This window comes from Gracilinanus agilis, chromosome 1, assembly GCF_016433145.1.
Source record: "Gracilinanus agilis isolate LMUSP501 chromosome 1, AgileGrace, whole genome shotgun sequence".
Taxonomy (NCBI): domain Eukaryota; kingdom Metazoa; phylum Chordata; class Mammalia; order Didelphimorphia; family Didelphidae; genus Gracilinanus; species Gracilinanus agilis.
The window spans coordinates 205941773-205963006 of NC_058130.1; the positions used below are offsets into that span (position 1 = coordinate 205941773).

General features: G+C 36.1%; 1 protein-coding gene across 1 annotated transcript in view; it reads left to right on the forward strand.

Annotated features, from left to right (window-relative positions):
- Nucleotides 1-21234, forward strand: part of RADIL (Rap associating with DIL domain) — a 120229-nt gene that overhangs the window by 11741 nt on the left and 87254 nt on the right. Inside the window, exon 2 of the mRNA XM_044678778.1 lies at nucleotides 20727-21043. Within this exon, the coding sequence (XP_044534713.1) occupies nucleotides 20727-21043 (317 nt within the window). The remainder of the gene's footprint in view (nucleotides 1-20726; nucleotides 21044-21234) is intronic.

Sequence of the window (21234 nt, forward strand, 5' to 3'; positions counted from 1 at the left end):
TGAAAAAACTGAAAGTGGCTTTGGGCAACAAAGAATAGTCAATTTTTGTTGAAAGCATAAAGAATGTGGTCTATAGTAGCATGTAAGGATTGGAAAGATAGGCTGGTGCCATATTAAATGCCAGACTTACAACTTTGTAGGCAATAGAGAGCCACTGAATTATTTTAAGTAGGGGAGTAACTTGATTAGACCTCTGCTTAACAAAGATTACTCTGGAAGCAGTGTGAAAGATGGAAATTTGAAGTAAAAATGGGAAGATATGTTCAGCTGTTTCTTGCAGTAGTCCAGGCCGAGGGCCTGTACTCAGGTGGTAGCACTGGGAATAGTCAGTAAACATATATTAAGCACCTACTATGTGCCAGGCATAATGCTAAGTGCTAGAGATACAAAAAGAGGCAAAAGACATCTCCTGCCTTTAAAGAAGCTCACAATCTAATGGGAGAGACAACAGGCATATAAATATTTTCAGATAAGCTATATACAAGATAAATAGAAAATAAGGAAGACACCAGAATTTTAAGAGGTTTGTAGAAAGGTTTCATGTAGAAGATGGGATTTAAAGAAAGCCAGTAGTCATTGATGAGGACAAAGAGCTTTTGAAGACATGGGGGATGGCCAGAGAAAATGTCTGGAGATAAGAGATAGTGTCTTATTAATGGAATAGTTAGGAGTCCATGTCATTGGATTGAAGAGTATCTACTGGGGAGCAGGATGTAACAAGACTGGAAAGGTAGGATAGGGCTAGCTTATGAAGGAGTTTGAATGCCAAGCAGAGCCTTTCGTATTTGATCCTGGAGTTGATAGGTACCTATTGGAGTTTATTAAGTAGGGAGATGGCATTGCCCTATGCTTTAGGAAAATCACTTTAGAGCCTGAATGGATTTGCCTGGATCAGAATGGATTGGAATAGGGAGAGACTTGAGATAAGCAGACCAGGCTATTGCAATAGTCCAGGTATGAGGTGATAAGGGTCTATACCAGGGTGGTAGCAGTGTCAGAGGAGAGGAGCAACTTTGGCGGCAGCTTGGATATAGGGCATGAAAGATAGTGAAGCATCAAGGATGACATTTAGATTGTGATCCTGAGAGATTAGGAAGAGTGTTGCTCTCTGTAGTAATAAGGAAAGTGGGAAGGGGGGAGATTTTTTTTAAACCCTTACCTTCCACCTTAGAATCAATACTGTGTATTGGTTCCAAGGCAGAAGAGTAGTGAGGGCTAGGCAATGGGGGGTTAAATGGTCACACAGCTAGGAAGTGTCTGAGGCCAGATTTTAACCTAGGACCTCCTGTCTCTGTATCTGGCTTTCAATCCACTGAGCTACCCAGCTGCCACCAAGGGGAGAGGTTAATGAATTCTGTTTGGGGCATATTTAAGGTATTTACTAGAAATCCAGTACAAGATGTCTGAAAGGCATTTGGAGATCTATGGTTGGAGGTTCGCAGAGTGTTTAGGGCAAGATATGTAGATTTGAGAATCATCAGCATAGAAGTGATAATTAAATCCATGAGAATTCATGAGATTACCAAGTGAAGAAGAGGAGAAGGTAGAAGAGAAGCTCCAGAAGAGAACCTTGTGGGACATAGGAAGGAATGGATATGAAAGAATGTGGAAGTAGGGTCAATAGGATTTAATAGCATTGGGGGGCAGCTGGGTGTCCAGGCCTAGAGACGGGAAGTCCTAGGTTCAAATCCAGCCTCAGACACTTCCCAGCTGTGCGACCCTGGGCAAGTCACTTGACCCCCATTGCCCTTACCACTCTTCCACCTATGAGCCAATACACAGAAGTTAAGGGTTTAAAAAAAAGGATTTAATAGCATTGGATATGATAATTGTGAGAGAGAAGAGACAAAGATAATACCAAGGTTTAAAACATGGTGGTCTTTGTAGGGTGTTGGAGATAGCAGGTCTAGAGCTTTGAATAAAGATTAAACTAGAGATATTTTAGGAGTCATGATTGAAGGTCTAAAAGTGAATTAAATTGTTCAGAAAAGACAGAAGAGAACCAAGATTAGGATCTTGGGGACATTCAATCTTAAGGGTGTATCAAGTATGAGTTGAGGTGTTCTACTGAGAAGATGGAGGTATGAGGGCCAGTGTGAGGTTTGAGGAGAGAGGAAACGTTTTGGAGTAGCGATTTGTGGGGAATAGAGTTGAGAATTTTTAGGGAAGGGAAAAAAGGATTGTACCTTGTGACCATGAACTCAGTTAAGCTTGTAATGGAGCCTTGTTTGCGTGATTTAGGAGTGGTGGAGCACACTTAAAGAACTTAATTTCAGGGAATCAAGACTGGGTGTTGTCTCTGAAATGCTGTTTTAGAATGGTGTTGAGAGGAGTGCATTGCAGAACTCAAAAAAGAATTCAAAAATCAAATGAAAGATGGAAGAAAAATGGGAAAAAGAAAGTAATACAAAAAATAGCTTAAATAGCAAAATTGGTCAACTGGAAAAAAGCACAAAAACCCAATTAAAAAGAAAGTGACTTGAAAAAATTGACTTAATGGAAAAAAAGAGGCACAAAAATTCAATGAAGAAAAAGTCTTTTTAAAAAACAGAATTGATCTACTGGAAAAAGAGACAAAAAAATCCAATGAAAAAAAGAGTTCCTTGAAAAGTAGAATGGACCAAAAAGAAAAAGATGAAAAGATCATAGAAAAAATTCCATCTTTAAAAATCAGAATTGAGCAAATAAAAGCTAATTATTTCACAAGACATCAAGAAACAATAAAATCAAATCAAAAGAATGGAAAAAATAGAAGAAAGTATGAAAATATTTAAATATTAAAAAAATAACTGACCTAGAAAATAGATTCAGGAGAGACAATTTAAGAATTATTGGACTACCTGAAATTCATCACCAAAATAACAACCTAGATATCATATTACAAGAAATTATCCAAGAAAAACTGCCCTGATATTCATGAACAAGAGGGTAAAATAGAGTCTGAAAGAATCCACAGATTATCTCCTACAATAAATTCACAAATGACAACTCCAAGGAATGTTATAGCCAAGTTCAAAATCTCCCAGGTCAAGGAGAAAATATTGCAAGAATCCAGAAAGAAACAATTCAGATATCATGGAGTCCCATTCAGGATTACACAGGATCTGGCAGCTTCCACACTGAAGGACTTGAAAGCTTGGAATATGATATTCTGGGAGGCAAGGGAACTGGATTTACAGCCAAGAATCATCTACCCATCAAAAATGACTATATTCTTTCAGGGGAAAGTATGGTCATTTAATAAAATAGAAGATTTCCAAACATTCTTGAAAAAAAGATTTAAACAGAAAATTTGATGTCCAAATACAAAGTTCAAGAGAAGCATAAAAAGGTAAATAAGAAAGAGAAAAACAAATGTAAAGGCTTCAGTAAGGTCAAATTGTCTATATTCTGATATGGAAAGATATCTGCAACTTTTAAAAATTATCACTTTTGGAGTAGTTAGAAGAAATACATATAGACAGAGAAAGTATGGTAGTAACCTATTTAGGATAATATGTAAAAACAAACAAACAAACCACTAGGGGTGAAAAATAGGATTGTTCCAAGAGAAATGGGAAAGAGAGGGTAGCTGGATAGCCAGGCCTAGAGATGGGAGGCCCTGGGTTCAAATTTGAACTCAGACACTTCCTAGCTGTGTGATCTTGGGCAAGTCACTTAACCCCCATTGCCCAGCCCTTACCACTCTTCTGCCTTGGAACCAATAAACAGTATCGATTCTAAGGTGGAAGGTAAGGGTTTTAGAAAAAAAAAAGAGAGAGACATAGAGAGAGAGAGACAGAGAAATGGGAGGAGAGAAGTAAAATGGGATAAATTATATCATATGAAGAGGGGCTGAGGGGTGGGTAGGTGGGATACTATTACAGTGGGGAGGATAAGGGTGGCAGCATGTCATATTTAAACATTACTCTCATTGGAATTGGTTCAGAGAGGGAAGAAAGTCAGGTTCATTGGGGTATGAAATCCTTTCATTACATTGTATGTAATGTAGCATCAAAGAGCTGAGTTTGAATCATGGTTATAATACTACTACATAGCTTTGAACTTAATAATAATAATACTGGCACTGTCTAGTTCAAAGAGTTTAGGGACAAGCATTATCAACCATGAACTCTTATATAAATGTGAGTTATTTTTTAAAAAATGAACTGAGTGAGCATCTGTAATAGTCTTACTATGAGCCTTGTTTACACCCATAGTTACCTGAGCAAGAGCCTAAGTGTGAACAAAATTACTAAGTCTGGAAAAATATCCCAGTTCAGTAAGGCATTTGTAATCATGTTTTTTAGTAGCTTCCTAGACACTTATTCTGACAATGCAGTTGTCAGTCTTCATAGTTCTGTGTAGTCATATTGTATGGGTGGGTATACCAGTATAGAGTCTTTAAGTGATTTATCAAAAATCACACAGCACAAAACTTAGAATCCTCTTTCAAATAACCAGAGCCCTCCCCAAAAGCCTTATAAGAAATTACTTAGTTAAGCCAGGGAAAACGGAAGTTAGGTTCTCTCTTCTTTTGGTTTTGAGATATTTTCCTCTGACTTCTTTCTCAACTGACACATTCCACAACTCTTATTGGTAGAGAAACTGTAGTTTATTTTGCAAGGGAATCTACTTTTGAAAGTAAATGTTTTCCTATTGCAATCTATTACTTTTATCCTATGAGTGAATTTTGTCATATTTATTTTTTTCTGGGCCTTACATGTATCATCTTGCAAAACACTTTCATATTGGTCATTGTTTTAAGACCCCATCATAAGTCCTTCAGAATTGTCCCAGATCATTACATTGCTTGAGAGTAGCTATGTTTTCACCTGTGGTTGTCATTCAATATTGCTGTTACTGTGTACTATATACTTCAGGTTCTGCTTATTTCACTCTGTATAAGTTCATGTAGATCTTTCCAGTTTTTTCTGAAATCATCCTGCTTATGATTTTTTATTGCACAATAGTATTCCACCACCAACATATGCCACAATTTGTTTAGTCATTCCCCAACTGATGTGCATCCCCTCAATTTCCAATTCTTTGCCATCTCAAAAAGAGCTGCTATAATTATTTTTGTACAAGTAGGTCTGTGGGGGAATTTTGAGTCTTAAATGCTGCCATTTTTTCTTATTTCCCTTGAAGACTTTTTCCTATTGATTCTTCATTCTGACCTTTTTTCTTTGGAATTTTAGAGACCCATGTTGTCAACATTCTGCTTTAGGGTAAACACACAGCTGGAACTTGTTTCAGTTTTTCCCAGAATATAAGCAATTAAAAACTGATATATTAAGAGGGAGCTGTGTCCAGTGTTGTAATAACAGCAACAGTTATTAATATACAATCTGTGAGGGTGGCTGGGAGTTAAAAGGCGGAGAATAGGGAGTGGCATGTACCTTTGCCATCAATAACTTAAGACAGGGCAATGAGAATTATAAGAAATTCCTGGGGGCTAGATTTCTGGGGAACAGGGTATCATACCTTTGTCATATAGAAGATTGGAATTTGAATCCATCAAGTACTGAGGCATATATAACCTATACCATTGCTGTTCATAGAAAAAAGTCCAATGTGAGGTGTTTTGACTGAACCTCATATCTAATAGTGATTTATAGAGCAATGATTTCTCAATCTCAGAGGTGACCAATCAGTAAGCACTTACTTTGTTGTCAGGGACAGTACTTGGTATTAGAGATACAAATACAAAAAGTGAGCTTGTCCTGGCCCTCAAGATGTTTACATTCTGCTAAGGAACATAACTTAACAGATATGTAAATATTGGCTTTATAAAAAACAAATTCAGATGATTTCAAGACTGAAGGAGAATAACAACAATTGGGAAAATCATGAAAGATTTTTTTCTTTTTTTTCATGAAAGGTTTCTTGACAGGGCTTTTACAGTTAGAATAAGAAGAGAAAATAAAATTTCATATAAGCAGTCTCTGAAAAAGGTCCATTATCCAAGATATGTGGAGAATTAACTCAAATACTCAAAAAATAAAAAAAAAGGATCTAGAATCCTTCCTCAAAGGAAAGCTAAGTAGGTCCACTATAGATTTATATTAACTAATCTCAAATTGGACCTTCACTGCAACAAAGTAATTTTTACTTCTCCCTAATTGATTCTCTCTTAGATTTTTGATATTACCATCTTTTCATTTGAGGTTTTCAACTTATTCTTTACTCATAATATCAAGGCTATTTGACTAAGGATCTTGCCTCATATTCCTTGGCATGACATTCTTCTTGCCAAGATTAGCTCTCCACAAATTCTTTTTATCCCACTCTCTCCAGTCTTCTCTAGCAAATTGCCCCAACTAACATCTCTCTTGATAATCTTTGGTGTTTTCCTTTCTACTGGTTCCTTTCTTGCTGCCTTGAAATATACTCTCAAGTCTTTCCCCTGCTAAAAATCAAATCTTGCCTTAGTCAAACTCTTTGAAGAAGTCATCTTATACTTAGTACTTCTACTTCCTCTCCTCTCATTCTTTCCTAAACCCTTTGTAATCTAGTATCTAATAACCTCATCATTTGTCTGAATCTCTCTTCAGAGTTATTATTGATCTTTAATAGTCAAATCTGATGCATTTCTCAATACTCATCCTTGACTTTTCTGCAAGATTTAACACAACTGATCACTTCCTTCCCTTCCTAGATGCTCTCTTCCCTCTTGGTTTTCAAGACACTGGTTCTTCTCTTACCTGTCTACTGATCACCTGTGTCATACCCTCTAATTGTAGGTGAACCCCAAGGTTCTATCTTAGACCCACTTTTCTCTCTACACTCTCACTTGGCAACTATATCAGCTTCCATAAGTTCAATTACCATTTCTTTACAAACACTCTCAGATCTGTATATTCAGGCCTGATCTCTCTTAGATACAGCCCTGTACGACTAGCTAAAACCTGTTAGAAATTCTGATTTTAGTATTCCACAAGCATCCCAAGTTCACCATGTCCAAAACAGAGTTCATTGTTTTTGCTCCCAAATCTACTCTTCTTCTGAATTTCCCTAATATTATTAACAGTACCACTTTTGTTCCAGTTGCTCAGGTGTTCAGCCTTGGTGTCACTTGCATCTCCTTGCTCTCTTTTACATCATAAATCCAACTGGCTGCCAGATTTTGTCCTTTCAACAATGTTTCCCCAATTTTGTCCATCTTTATAATGTTTTTTCTATATCTTTTCCTTATCACTCATATAGCTACCACCCTAGCTCAGGCCTCTTATCACCCAGACTATTGCAATTGCTTCCTATTTGATTTTCTTCCTCAAACTTCTCCCCATTCCATCTTTCATGTCATCTAAGAGAGGTTTGGAATAATCTTTTTGGGGAGTGGAATAGAAAATCCACTAGGGAGAAGCAAAAGGATTGCTTTACTGCAGTTTGGGCCCAGCCAAAATGAGTAAATAGACTCATTCAGTTTAGTTGTATGATTTCTTCCAGCTCTGTTCAGCAATGCAAGTAGAAGCCAAAGTGGGAGATGGTAGGAATAATCCTAGGTTGGAATTTGCAAAGACATGAGTGGCAGTTGGACAAGGAAGCAAATTAGGGGAGTGTAGAATTTGAACTGGTTAATCAAATGGTTGAGATTGGGAAATGAGGAAAATTAGAGGAGGCCTGATAATGTTCTGAGCAGTGGAGGAATTAGGGGTCAGGATGAGAAAAAAGAACATGTTTAAGAGGGATAAGAGAGAGATGGAATAATATGATGTTATGACCAGCAAGCTTTATTAAGCAAACACCTATTATTAGATAGAGGGATATGATGGTGAGATCTAGGGTATGACCATCGCCAAATCTTTAATCTCCGTCTAATTCCTCCTTTCCTGTTACCTTCCTATATGCTCTTTTCTCTGTCTTTAAAAACCTTTTTTCATTAAGCTCTACTGCCCCCTTCAACTTTTTTTCCTTCCCTTTTCTTCCAAACTCCTAGAAAAAGCTATCTGTACTCATTGTCTCAATTTCTTCTCCTCTAAATCACCCAACAACTCTGCAGTCTAGCTTCCATCCTTATCATTCAACTGAAACTGCCCTTTCCAAAGTTATTAGTAATCTCTTGATAGACAGATCTGATGATTTTTTTCCCCTCAAATGCATTTGGCACTGATGATTACCTTCTTCATGGATACTCTTCTGTCTAGGAAATGGGGGAGAGAAATAATTTTTTCCAGATTACATGCTGATGCAATTTTTAATAATAATTTTCTGACATTTTGCAATCCATATTCTTTTCCTCCCTTTCCCCTCCTAAGAAGGCAGATAATATGAGATAGGTTGTACATATGTTATCATATAATACATATTTCTATTTACATCATGTTGTGAAATGACATGTATCATGCTAGAGAAAAATTCATGGAGGAAATAAAGTGAAGAATGGTCTGCTTCAATCCACATGGAGACTTCATCAGTTCCTTCTGTTGTAGTGGATAGCCTTTTTTGTCAGGAGTTCCTTTGTAAAATTTAAATCAGTATCCAGTAACTCCAAGTATTATATTTTATAAATTTTATTAATAATCACTTGAAGAAGTAAAAGAACAAAAATTAAAATCTGAGTAAAGCCATGTGAGTAAACTTTTCCTGCCATGTTCTCCCCCTTGCCTCTCTAGCCACGTTCCGGGAAGAAGACAGAGAGGGTGGAGCTACACAAAACTTATATCTTCCCTACATTAATACATAACATAGAAACGTAAATGGGATGCTGGGAAAGAGAGTCCCTGAGGAGCAAATTAAAATTATATACCTTGTAGTTGTCCTGGATACTTGCATTGCTGATAATAGATAAGTTGTTTACAAGTGATAGATCATCATACTTTATTTCTGTTACTGTGTACAATATTCTTCTAGTTGTGCTTACTTTACATGTCTTTCCAGGTTTTATTGTGATCATCTTGTTATTAATTTCTTATGGCATAGTAGGATTATATTATAGTCATATACCACAACTTTATTTAGCTAAAATCCCTTACTTCCTTCAAGATTTAACTTAAGCATTGCTTTTTACATGAAGTCTTTTCTTACACCTCCTCCCCCAACTACTAGTACCATCTCTCCCTAAATTATCTTGTATTTATTTTGTATTTACTTATATCTCTATGTGTTGTCAGCTACTTTCCCCCCAGCCCCCAAAAATAAAGTTCCTTGAGAGTAGAGATCATTTAATTTTTTTACTTTGTATTAGCTCTTAGCATAGTGCATGGCTCATAGTAGGCATTTTATAAGTAGTTGTTGATTGATTTTTACATTCTAGGTCAGTGATGGTGAACCTATGGCAAGGTGCCATAGATGGCACACAGAGCACTCTCTGTGGACACTCCCCCACCCCCGTTCATCACTAGAAAGGCAGAGGGACTTGGGAGGAGCTGCTCACCCTCTCCACTATGTCTTACAACATTTTTTCACATCCCCACCCCTCTGCCCAGCAGCTCAATGGGAGCACACAGAGGGTAAGGTGGGTGGCTCACATGCAGCAGAGCTGGAGGAGAGCAGAGTCACTCCCTTCCCCCTCTCCACAAGCATCTGAGGACATTCCTCACTTCACCTATTCCTCCTCCTACTAGCCCAATGGGAGCATTTTCTCCCTCCCCCATGTGGGATGAGTGGGGAGTGGGGAGCATTGTGGCACAAAGTCACTGGGAGGGACAGGCACAGCACTTAGTCTGGGGGTTGGGGTTGGGGCAGTCCATCTCTAAAGGTTCTACATCACTGTTCTAGGCTGTTCAAACATTAGGTATTTTACAAAGTTTTATCTACTCTACATAAATACTTCTTTTTGACCCAAGTGTTCATGCCAAGCTTTGCCCATGGATATTAATTAGTTACTCACCCATCTTTTATTTCTGACTTTACTTCCTTCTTTTATCCTCCCTATGCTAAAACCAAACTACATAATGAAAAGCAGCCCATTGACAAGCTCCATCTAAAGACAGGCAAAGAGATTCCAGTTAAGGTTGACTATATTATTCTGTAACTCAGAGGAACAGTTAAGGCAGTCTTTATATGCTTTAGGTACAGCCTCTGATCTCAGCCTTAAAAAAAGTCTCTTTCCAACATAGTTCTTTTACATACCTCTTCCTTTCTTATAGTTCTGAAAGGCTCTATTTCCATCTGTGACCTCTTAACAAATAGTTTAAGAGTTTTATCTGTTCAGTTACTGTTATCCTAATTAATTTATTAACTGCCGGGGGGAGGGGAGAGAAGGGAGGATATTTATTCACTCTCAAAGTTACTAATTAGGTATTCTCCAAGCAAGAGAAACATTTACCCTGGAAATAAGATTTTTCATTGTTTTTTTTTCCTTCCTGTACAGGGGAAACTGGGGGATTCATAGAAATTTGTCTTTATAGAAAGAATTGGATATATTGACTATTTAACATTCATTTGATGTAGGTAGAGGCCAAAAAATGCTATAAAAGCAGACACATTAATTCTCTATATTCCACTGGGTGAAGCTTATAGGTGTTAGGAAATAATCAGCCTTGACTGTAATGGAGTCGGCAAGGCTGGAGAGGAAACTGAGCCATAAGAACAGGGTTGGGCAGCCAGACAACTAGATGGAAATGTGCTAGGGGAAAATACAAGCAAGCTTTGTGCAAGTCGCCAAATAGAGGGAAGTGTCAGTCAGTCATTACAGGATTGCCCATTTGTTTTCAAGGTAGCTGCTTATGTACTGTGGTGTGTTGTTACTGTGTGATGGCATGGAGATACTCAAGTACACAAAACAGTTATTCTCCAGTTATGGGAGGAAAAGCATTTTTGTAAAATTAGTATTTGGTCTTTGTACCTCTCAGTTCTACACTAGGTCAGTTCTGTGAAACTTTTAAAATACTTTATTGATGCTCTTATCTGTCACTACCCAGCAATCCACTTCTTTTTTCTCTCCAAGAAAAATCCCTCCTTCACAAACAAATGTGTAATCAAGCATAACTATTGTCCAGGTCTGAAAATGCAAGTCTTACTCTATACCTTGAGTTTGTCACCTTTCTATCAAGAGGTGGAAGATATGTTTCATTTTCAGTCTTTTGAAGTCATTGTTGGTCTCTGTATTAGGCAAAGTTGTAAGGTCTTTTATAGTAGTTTCTTCTTATATTATTATACAAATATTTTCCTGGTTCTAATAATTTCATTCTGCATTAGTATTCATATAAGTTATGACATATTTTTCTGTCATTTCCTATAGTGCAAAAAATTCCATTAAATTATATTTATGTATTGAGTTATATATTATATAAATTAAATTATATTCCATAGAATATCATGAACAGTTTGTTCAGCCATTACCCAGTTGTTAAAGACCCATTTTATTTCCAGTTCTTTACTATAACAAAAAGTGCTGCTATAAATATTCTTATACATATAGGTCCTGTTTTTCTTATCTCTAACCTCATTAGGGTATATACCCAATAGTAATACTGTGATTCAAGGTTAGTAACTTCTAAAATATAGTTCCTAATTATTTTCCAGAATGATTAAACCATTTCATGACTCTCCCATTAATTCACTTAGTGTGTGCTTGTACTTCCACCAACTCCCAACAACCTCTTTTGTTCCCTTTGCTAATCTGAAGACTAATGTGGGAGCCACAGAATTAGTTTGATTTACTCTCTCTCTCTCTCTCTCTCTCTCTCTCTCTCTCTCTCTCTCTGTCTCTCTCTCTCTCTCTTTTTCTCTCTCTCTCTCAATTCATACTCTCCATCTTAGAATCAGTACTATGTATTATTTCCAAGGCAAAAGAGCAATAAAGACTAGGTAGTGGGCATTAAGTGACGTGTCCAGGGTCACACAGTTAGGAAGTGTCTGAGGCTACATTTGATCCCCAGACTGGCTCTCAATCCACTGAGCCACTTAGTTACTCTTGTTTTGCCTTTACTCTTGCTCTAGTGACTTGGAACATTTTTCATATGGCTGTTGATAACTTGTATTTCTTTATTTGAGAATCACCTGTTCATATTCTTTAACCACATAACTATGGAAGGATTCTTATGCACATTTGTGCCGGTTCTTTATAGATCTTGGCTATTAGATCTTCATAGAAATTTGGCTTAATTTTTTTCTGAATTATTTCTGTTGTGGTTTTAGCAGCATTTATTTTACTCATATAGAAAATTTTCATTTTTGTGTTTATCTTTTTCATTGTTTATCTTTTATTGTCATTTCTATCCCTGGTTTTGGTAAGAATTCTTCTGTAGCCATGGCTTTCCTCCAGCATTTTTGTGATATCATCTTTATATTTAGATACATATTATCTATTTATAATTTATTACAGAATATAAGATAACATAGAGTGTTTTCCAGTTTCCCCTAGCAATTTTTATCAGATAGGGAGTCCTATACCAGAAGCTGATGTCCCTGATATTTCATTAATCAACTTGTCAATTTTTTAACCAGTTCCAAAAATTTTTTTAAATGATTATTGCTTCATAGTATATTTTGAAATATGGTACTGCAAAACCCAGGCCCTTTATGCCCCACCTACCCCCCATGATTTCCCTTGAGATTCTTGACATTTTCTTCCTCTGGATATTTTTTGTTATTATCAAGATCTAGAAAGTAGACTCCTTAGTAGTTTGATTTGGTACTAAATATATAAATTAATTTATATAATATTAACATTTTTATCATATCAGTCTAGTTCATTAGTAATCAGAAATCTTCCTTAATTATTTGTCTTCCTTTATTTTTGTTAAAAAGTTTTTTTTAATAGCTATATTTATTTAAGTCCTGAGTGTATCTTGGCAGGATTCCTTTATACATTTTCTAGTTAGTTTGAATGGAGTTTATATTTCTATTCTTTCTCTTGGATTTTGTTAGTAATGTATAGAAATGCTGCTGATTTTTATGGGTTTATTTTATATCCTGCTACTTTGTTATTGTTTCACTTAATTTTTAGTTGAATTGCTAGAGCTTGCTAACTAAGCTATCATATAATCTGCAAATAGTAATTTCCCCTTTACCTCTTTTCTTCTTATGCTGCTTATTTCAATTTTGTTTTCTTACTGTTATATCTAGCATTTGTAGAATCCTTTTACATAAGTGGTGATCAAATGAGGTAACATACAATGCTTTATAAACCTTAAAGCTTAAATGCTATTATTATTATATAATGAATATCCTTGTTTCATCCCTGATCTTACTGGAAAGGCCCCTAGTGTTTCTCCATTAATTGTTAGTTTTTAGTGGATATTATCTACCATTTTGAAGAAATTTATGTTTTGTATACATTCATTTGTATATTTTCTAATATAAATGCCTTTGTATTTTATTTAAAAGTTTTTTTACTGTATTGACATAATCATGATTTTTCTTTTTGTTATTAATAAAAAATGATCTAATATATTAGTAATTTTCTTAATGTTGAAGCATATATATATTCCTGGTATAAATCCAACTTAAAGTGGATAATCTTTTGTATGTTGCTATAGCTTCTTTGCTAATATTTAGTATTTTTATGTAAATATTCAATAGAGATATTGCTCTATAGTTTTCTCTCTGATTTTTCTCATCCTAATTTAGGTGTCAGGACTACAATTTGTTTTGTAAAAGAAATTTGTTAAGATGTCTTCTTTTTTCTTTTTTTTCCAAATAATTTATATGGTATTAAAGTACTCTTTGATTCTGTGTTGGATAAAATTCCCTACATGCATTTGCTTCAGATTAGCCCCCCAAAAGATCTGATTTTAGACAAGGTAATATTAGATAATTAGGGAGACTTTTAATTTTTGCCTCATAAGAGAGCACTAGGAATACAAATGATTTGGGCTAGATAGTTGTCTGGTCCTTTATCTGATGTAAATAGCCTGGTTTTAGATTAATGATCCATGAGGTTGGTTATTAGATCACTGAAAAAAAAAAAGAGATCTTTGCCTAACCTGTTGGTATCATTATATGAATATTAAATAACTATTAGGGCGAAATCTGTTTTGATTCTTAATTAATAAATGTTGGTAATTATTCATCTACCTGTCTTTTATAGCATTGATCTAGTCAATAATAAATGTAACATCATGTCTACTATATAGCCATAATTGGCAAAACTGGCATGAGCACTGAGGAGCAGACTAAAGGAACTCTGCTGGTTTGGGCTTTAGTTGTTGACAAGATAGATTCTTGGGATCAGACTGTCTTTTGATGCCTATTTTAGCTCCACATTTAAGAGACCAAAGGCTTTTTCAGTACTAAGAGACAACAGAGGGTAGAGAGAGAGGCACTTTGAAGGAAAGAGGTAAACTTGCCAAACATTGACAAAAGTGTTCTCAGAGAGAGATCAGCTGCCCAGATTTCTTCCTACCAGCAGAAAAGTGCTACCTTAATTTAAAAATGCTCTCTCACTTGTCATGTTATTCTTAAAGGCTTCCACTGATTTAATTAGAACATTCTCAGATCAGAGGCCATATTAAGAAAAATGAAGAAGTTTCATAGAACTTTTAGCTTCTAGGAATACCCATTTTGACCTTTAAGATAACACTTGATTGTATTCTCGGGGTAAGTGGACTTTACAGAATATTACTTTCATGTCCCTCAAGGATCTCCATCGGCTAAAGTAATTCCTTCAAATTCTTAAACTACGAGGATGTCATGAGGCTCATATGAGATGATATATGCTTTACAAACCCTATAGGACTTTATAAACATAAGCTATAATAAATCTTAAATAAATTTGGTTTCAAGTATCAATAGATTCAATTTTTTTGCAGATTCATGCAAAAATAAATAGAAGATAGTTAATCCAAAGTATGGTAAGCTATTTAAATGCAGTGGCATCCTATATTTCTTACCATATTAATTTTTTACAAGGCCTATTGGACTACTCTTAAAAGGTCCTTGCTTCTTTCTCCCAGAAGGAATTTTTACTTTACTCTAAACAGTTGTCCATGACATGCCAATTCTGGGATCACTTCGTACTTTTCATATTGATGTTAGATAATAACTTTCAAAATTTTGAACATTTTAAAACACTTTTCCAAGCCAGCTACAGTAATGGGAGGAAAGAAGCAAAACAGGAGCAGGAGGGTAAAAACTGAAGGCTAAGCTTATAGAGGGACTTTGTTATGGCTGGGGAAAAAGCTGTATTTATCTTTCCAGTGCAGCTTAGTAGCTAGAGCTCTCACTACAGTTAAAAGCTGCATTTCAAAGTTAATTTTGTCATACAAAATAAACACAACTGACTGTTTTCCTCTCCACTAGATAAGGGAACACTAATTTCATTGAGGGATGGAGGGAGAACAGTTTTCAGCAAAAAATATTTTTACTCATATTAGATCCTCTTCTTCCCTCTCCTTCTCTCTCCTAATGGCCTCATTTTACAAGATGCATATAGATAGAAAAATGGATCGTTTATTTTTTTCCTGCAGAGTGAACTCCTCTAGTTTCTCTTGGACAAGTGAAGAAAGCTAGCTAGAAATAGTTCAAGAGAAAATGAATCGCAGTATACTTTTCCTTTTTGTTAGTGTATATTTAGGCTATGACATAATTAACTCCTAAATTTGAAAGCACATTTTGGAGGGTTTTTTTTTTGTCCTAGTGATGGACAGTAAAAGCACCCAACAGATTTTCAGAAGAGAGGAAGGTATAAATAGTCACATTGAACAACCAAAGGTGGAATCTTTGGTGGTGTGCTTTGCTTGAGATGGGCTCTACTGTGTATTTGGTTTGCTTCAATTGCAGTAGTCTTCTCGGAGATATTGGGAGAGGAATTACTAATTTTATTTCCAAATGTATATTTTTTATACATTGCCAAATATTTGACAAGAAAGACATTTGTTATTTTCTGTAGAAAAATGTCATTCCTGCAGTCAACTCTTGATTATTTAGGCCTATTTGATCTAGTTTGCAGACTTCTAAGACTCTTAAAGACTATTTCACTTGTTAATCCAGTTAATCCATCCTACCAAGACTAATATCAGGAAGAGATGAGTCTCACATAAGTGCACTTTTTTTTTTGTTTTTATTGGACATGTGATTCCATTAGAACTGAGAAATCTCAATGAAGAAATTTCTTTTGCCAGTGCACCTGTACTACAGTTTCTAGTCTTAGAGAGTTCCCTGGGTCACTGGGAGTTTAAATGACTTGCCCAGAGTCAAGTTGTCAGTATGTTTCAGAGGGTAGGCTTAAACCTAGGTCTTCTTTAATTTAAGGTTAACTCTAATGTGAGTTTTACTTATTGTTCATATTGGCAAAAGTTTTGAGGGGGGCAGCTGGGTAGCTCAGTGGATTGAGAGCCAGGCCTAGGACAGGAGGTCCTAGGTTCAAATCTGGCCTCAGACACTTCCCAGCTGTGTGACCCTGGGCAAGTCACTTGACCCCCATTGCCAATACACAGTATTGACTCCAAGACGGAAGGTAAGGGTTTAAAAAAAAAAGTTTTGTGGGAGCTTGAAACTAAGAACTAAAGACGGTCTTCTGGATTATTTGTTTTTTCCAATTTTCACTAATTCCCTATGCCTGATTATTGCAAATAATCAAGAGTCTAAGAGTCTCAGACAATCTATAAAATGAGTTTTAGTACATCAAAACTGATTTCTAGTGCCTAAAGAAAAGACTAAATAAAGAGTAAATGGTTAGTCTAGAATTTGATCTCAAAAGAGCCAAGCACCTTTCCCAAAATCAGGCACTCTAATGTTGTTTACACAATATTTAAATGAAGCAAAGAAAAAAAAACATGACTTGGTTTTCTTAGATTCAAATCAGAGTATACTATTAACATCATAGCTACAATTGATATTTAAAAACCCCAGTGAAAAAGTCTTTCTCATGTCTTACAACTTTCTCAGAGTTTATTTTGGCCTTAAGGAGCTTACAATCTAGTAGAAAGATATGACACAAGTAACTATAGTAAACCCCTACATGTTGGGCTCTAGTGTTAATAAAGTATTATAATCTGACTCAAACCTAAGAAAAGTAATACATTTTCTTTTTGTTTGCTTTATTTTACATACTCTGTAAACAATGCTGCCAAGTGCTTGGTTTAATCTTTGGGTTTTATTCAGGACCTACCTAGCCCAATGCTCTCTGCAGCTAGTAGGTGCATTGTAAGTTCATGATTCTCATTTCAATCATAGGATCATAGATTTTGAGCTTGAAGGGACCTCACAAGGATCCAAGATAGTCCAACCCCTTTTATTTTATAGATGAACTGAGGCGCAGAGAGTTGGAGTCATTTAGGTCACATAGGATTTAAATAGTAGGAATGAGATTTGAACCCAGGTTCTCTGATTCTCCTTTTTCTTGTACTGTACTTCTCTCCCTGTTTTGAAAATGTTTGTCAGTATAAAATTTTGGAAGAATTCACATGTGTCTATCTCTTAAGATGTATTTTATCATTTGTTCTTTGACCGTTAATGAGGTAACTTGATTGAAAATGTCAGTGCTCCTGAACTTGCCTGGATCTTGATCACATAATATAGAAATTTGGTGTAGACAGCCCAGAACAGCTTATCAAGTGTCTTTAATCTGGAACCCCTCCTCCCTCTCCTGTTCTTTAGCAAAGCTTAAAAGGGCTTCCAGAGCACCTAGAGTTTTAAGTCTTGGAATATTTGACAGTCAGCATACTAACTCCATTAGCAATTAGATATGAGACCTCCTGAGGACAGTTGTTTTTTTCTTCCCACTGATACCTATCATTGAACAAAAGTTTGGGTTTATAGCAAACTTGAATCAAAACTGCCTTTTTTTTGCCCAAGATAGATAGCACACCTTAATGATATGTTAGGAATCAGGACCACATGAAATTATCGCATATACATGTAGAAGAATTGGAACTGCCTTTATTTTTAAGCATCCCATGATAACAAAAGAGAAAATTGTAATTTCTATTTAATATTTAATTATGAGAAGTCTTCCATCTAAGATTAGGGGGAACCTGTGCTTACTGATTCTATTTCATCTCTGTGAATTATACTTCATTACTGAAGAACCAGCCTCCAAGACTTCCAAGGCAAAATTGTCAGGCCACATTAAATTACTTTTCATGAATATCCTCTCAGTGGGAAATCCTGATTGGCCCATGTTCTACCAGCATTACATTGCAAATATTTTTATTTTCAAGTGCTCAATGCAAAGGAAAAAGCAGTCAAAATATTTAACTACCATGAATAAATTTCACCCAGTAGTTAACAGTATTAAACTTAATTTTTTCCAGGCTTGAACTTGACAAGGTCCCTTTAAGCAGTCAGCAGACCTGAAAAAGCGGGCTCTGCAGAGAGCTGTTGTCTCTGGCAAAGAGGAATATAGTGCATTTTGCTCTGAGTCTTCAGATTTGTAGATATGATCCCACAAGAGAAACTTATACTTACAGATGCCTTTTTCTACATGCATTCCCTGAGTTTCATGCCATATAACATGAAATTTGGAAATTGAAGAGGGAAAAGGCTATTTTCTCTCAAACTTCCCAGCTGCTTTTATAGCTTCATGACTTCTGAAAGGTAATTTTCAGTTTTTCCTCTTCCCTAAAACTCTTTTTATTTTTATTTTTTTGTAATTACTACTGGACTACTTAGGAACCTTTTCCCTTGATTCAGAAAAGGTTGAAAGATTAAAAATGCCATTTTTACTTTTCCTTTTTTACTTTCCTTTCAGATTTGTGCCTCACAGATAACATTTAGTTTGCAAAAAGCCATTAGACCTTGAAGGGAGCTGCATCTGCTATTATTTGGGATAGAGGACCTAAATAAGGTAGTCAAGGGGACTGTAAACTGTGGTCAGTAGGCTCAGAGTTATATGCTATCCCTCAGTTTCACTCTTCTGACTGCTCTCCCAAATTGATACCCAGAAGTTAATTAAGGTCTGCTCTGCAGCAAGCAGACTCTGAGACTCCTCATACTGCAGTCTGCAGGTTCAGGCAATTGGCATTCTCACCCTCCTCTTTGGCAGAGCTGGTCATCCTCCAGCACAATACAGGATACAGAAAGATACCCATCTACAAGCCCCTGTCTTCAGCTTTATGGTAAGGAATGAATCTCTTGCCCTTAAGCTTTGTCCCCTAGCATTTTGTTTGTTTATTTTCATTTAGTATGGCTTTAGGCAGCTGAGGCTGAAGATTTTGGTGGGTCATGATATAAGGCCAAAATAAGCCTAAAGGGTATTCTGAAGGGGAAATGAAGCTGAGGGTTGAAAAGTGAATACTTAATAATGAATTTGGGGAGCATTTTAATTTGAAGCTAATTTTCATAGACTGTAATTTCTCAGGTTTTCCAATTACTTTGACTTGAAAGATCCCTGAATTTGTATTTATAAGTTCTGAATGCAACATTTTTAGTAATTTTGTACTAAGTTCTACTTTTATAGACTAGAAGAAGAAAGTCAGTCTTAAAATACAATCCTAGGGAACTTGTCTTATTTTCTATGATTCCAAACCCCCTCCCTTAATCTTCAACCCTCTGGTTTTGGGCACATAAAAGGCAAGTATAAGGTCCACTGGGCCCAGAGCAGGAAGATCTGGGTTTTATTTCCCAGCTTTGCAACTTGGGTGAATTGATTTGGACAAACTGCCAAATCTCTCTGAATCTTAATTTTCTTACATGTAAATTGGGGGTAGTACCTGTCATTATTTTGTAAAGGTTATTGTGAAGATCAAGTGAAGCAAAATAAAACCACTTTGAAGACCATGAAGCACTATGTGATGAATGAATTTTACTCCCCTATGATGATGGCATTTTCCTAGTGGCTTCTGAGGGAAGGATGAGAGTTGTTAACTAGGGATTTTATGAATGCTAACTATAGGTGATGTGATAATATTTGTGGACCATAGGAAATTAACTAGCCAGGCTTGTTGGTGCTATTGCTGTGCCCTGGTGATTGTTTCAAGGAAAAGCCTTGATATAGATCTTAAAGGCAGGAATTATCAAATATACTTTGTATCTAGAATCCAGCCTTTTGAATTTATCAAGAAAAAAAAGAAAAGGAAGCCAGACTACAACATGCTCCTATAAGCTAGTGCTCATTAAATTGATCTAGATCCAAATTAGGATCACTTAGGCATCTAGAAAGACTCAAAGAAGTAGCTGAGCACATCTCAACAAGAAATTTGTGGATCATTGAATGAAGGCCATGGAAGTTAATGGTGTCTTTCCCACCTTTTGACTATGCCTATGCTTCCTGTGTGGTGATCTTATTACTGTGAGGATTTAGTGACAGGTAGATATTTCAGTATCCATTATTCCAAGTGAATTCCCCCTTGTTTTAAGCAAATCCTCCTCTGAGATAAATTGGCAAGTAAGCTAAAACCCAGTTGCAGAGTTCAAGTCTATTTTCTGAGTTTAATAAGGTGCTAAAGAACTAAAGAAGCCAGGTCCTTTATTACTGTTGAATGATGTTATCCAGTATTTTCTTCTTTTGAAATTATTGTTAATGGTAAAAAAAAAGATTAAGTATGAATGGTGGGCAAAATAGTCAATAAGCAGCATTAATGCTTCTCACTTCTCTTTTATATGTTGTCTTCCTTAGAATGTAAGATTAAAGGAAAATTCCTAAGACTTTATGGAGGAAATAGACAATGAGGATATTTAAGTGCTCTTCTATATTTAAAAGATCTACTAGTGTCAGAAGAATGATAGTGATAGAAGAATGCTAATATTTTGGAGGCAGAGACTCAGTTGAGAAGGCCTGCCTCAGTCAAAGAGAAGGATATTTGGTTAGAATGAGAACAAAAGGATATAGTGTAAAGTTAAGTCCTAGTTTAGAACCCCAACTATTTTTTTCTGAAAGAAGTAATTCTTTGGAAACACCTTGCTTTTCATTTTAGGTATCAATGCTCAGGCAAGGAAACTCCAGAAGAGTCGTGCAAAGGGTGCTACAACACTGACAGCAGCATGTAAACGAAACTCCACCCCTCCCACACTTCGGCGCACAGTTAGTGAAACCAGCTTGAGCCAAACCAATACACAAGAAGAGGAGCCAAAGGGACATTATTCTACCTTGCTAGACCCCAACCGAAGCCCAGACAATCCAAACAAGGAGCTCCAGGCCCCTATTGAGGAGAGAAACAACAGTAACAATATGCGATACTCACTTTACCAATCACCACACCTTCTCCTTCTTCAGGGCTATAGCCAGCAGCATGTACGTACTTTACTTCTCTTTATGAATTTGACAAGACAAACAGTTCCTAGACTTGTGATGAATAAAATTTGGCCTCTTTAAATGGCATCTTTCAATCTTTATTCAGACAATCTTTCTTGTAAGGATAATTTATAATCTGCACCTAGAGCCAAGGATTGAAGGGGCTGGGAGGGAGGTGGGATGCTTATCAG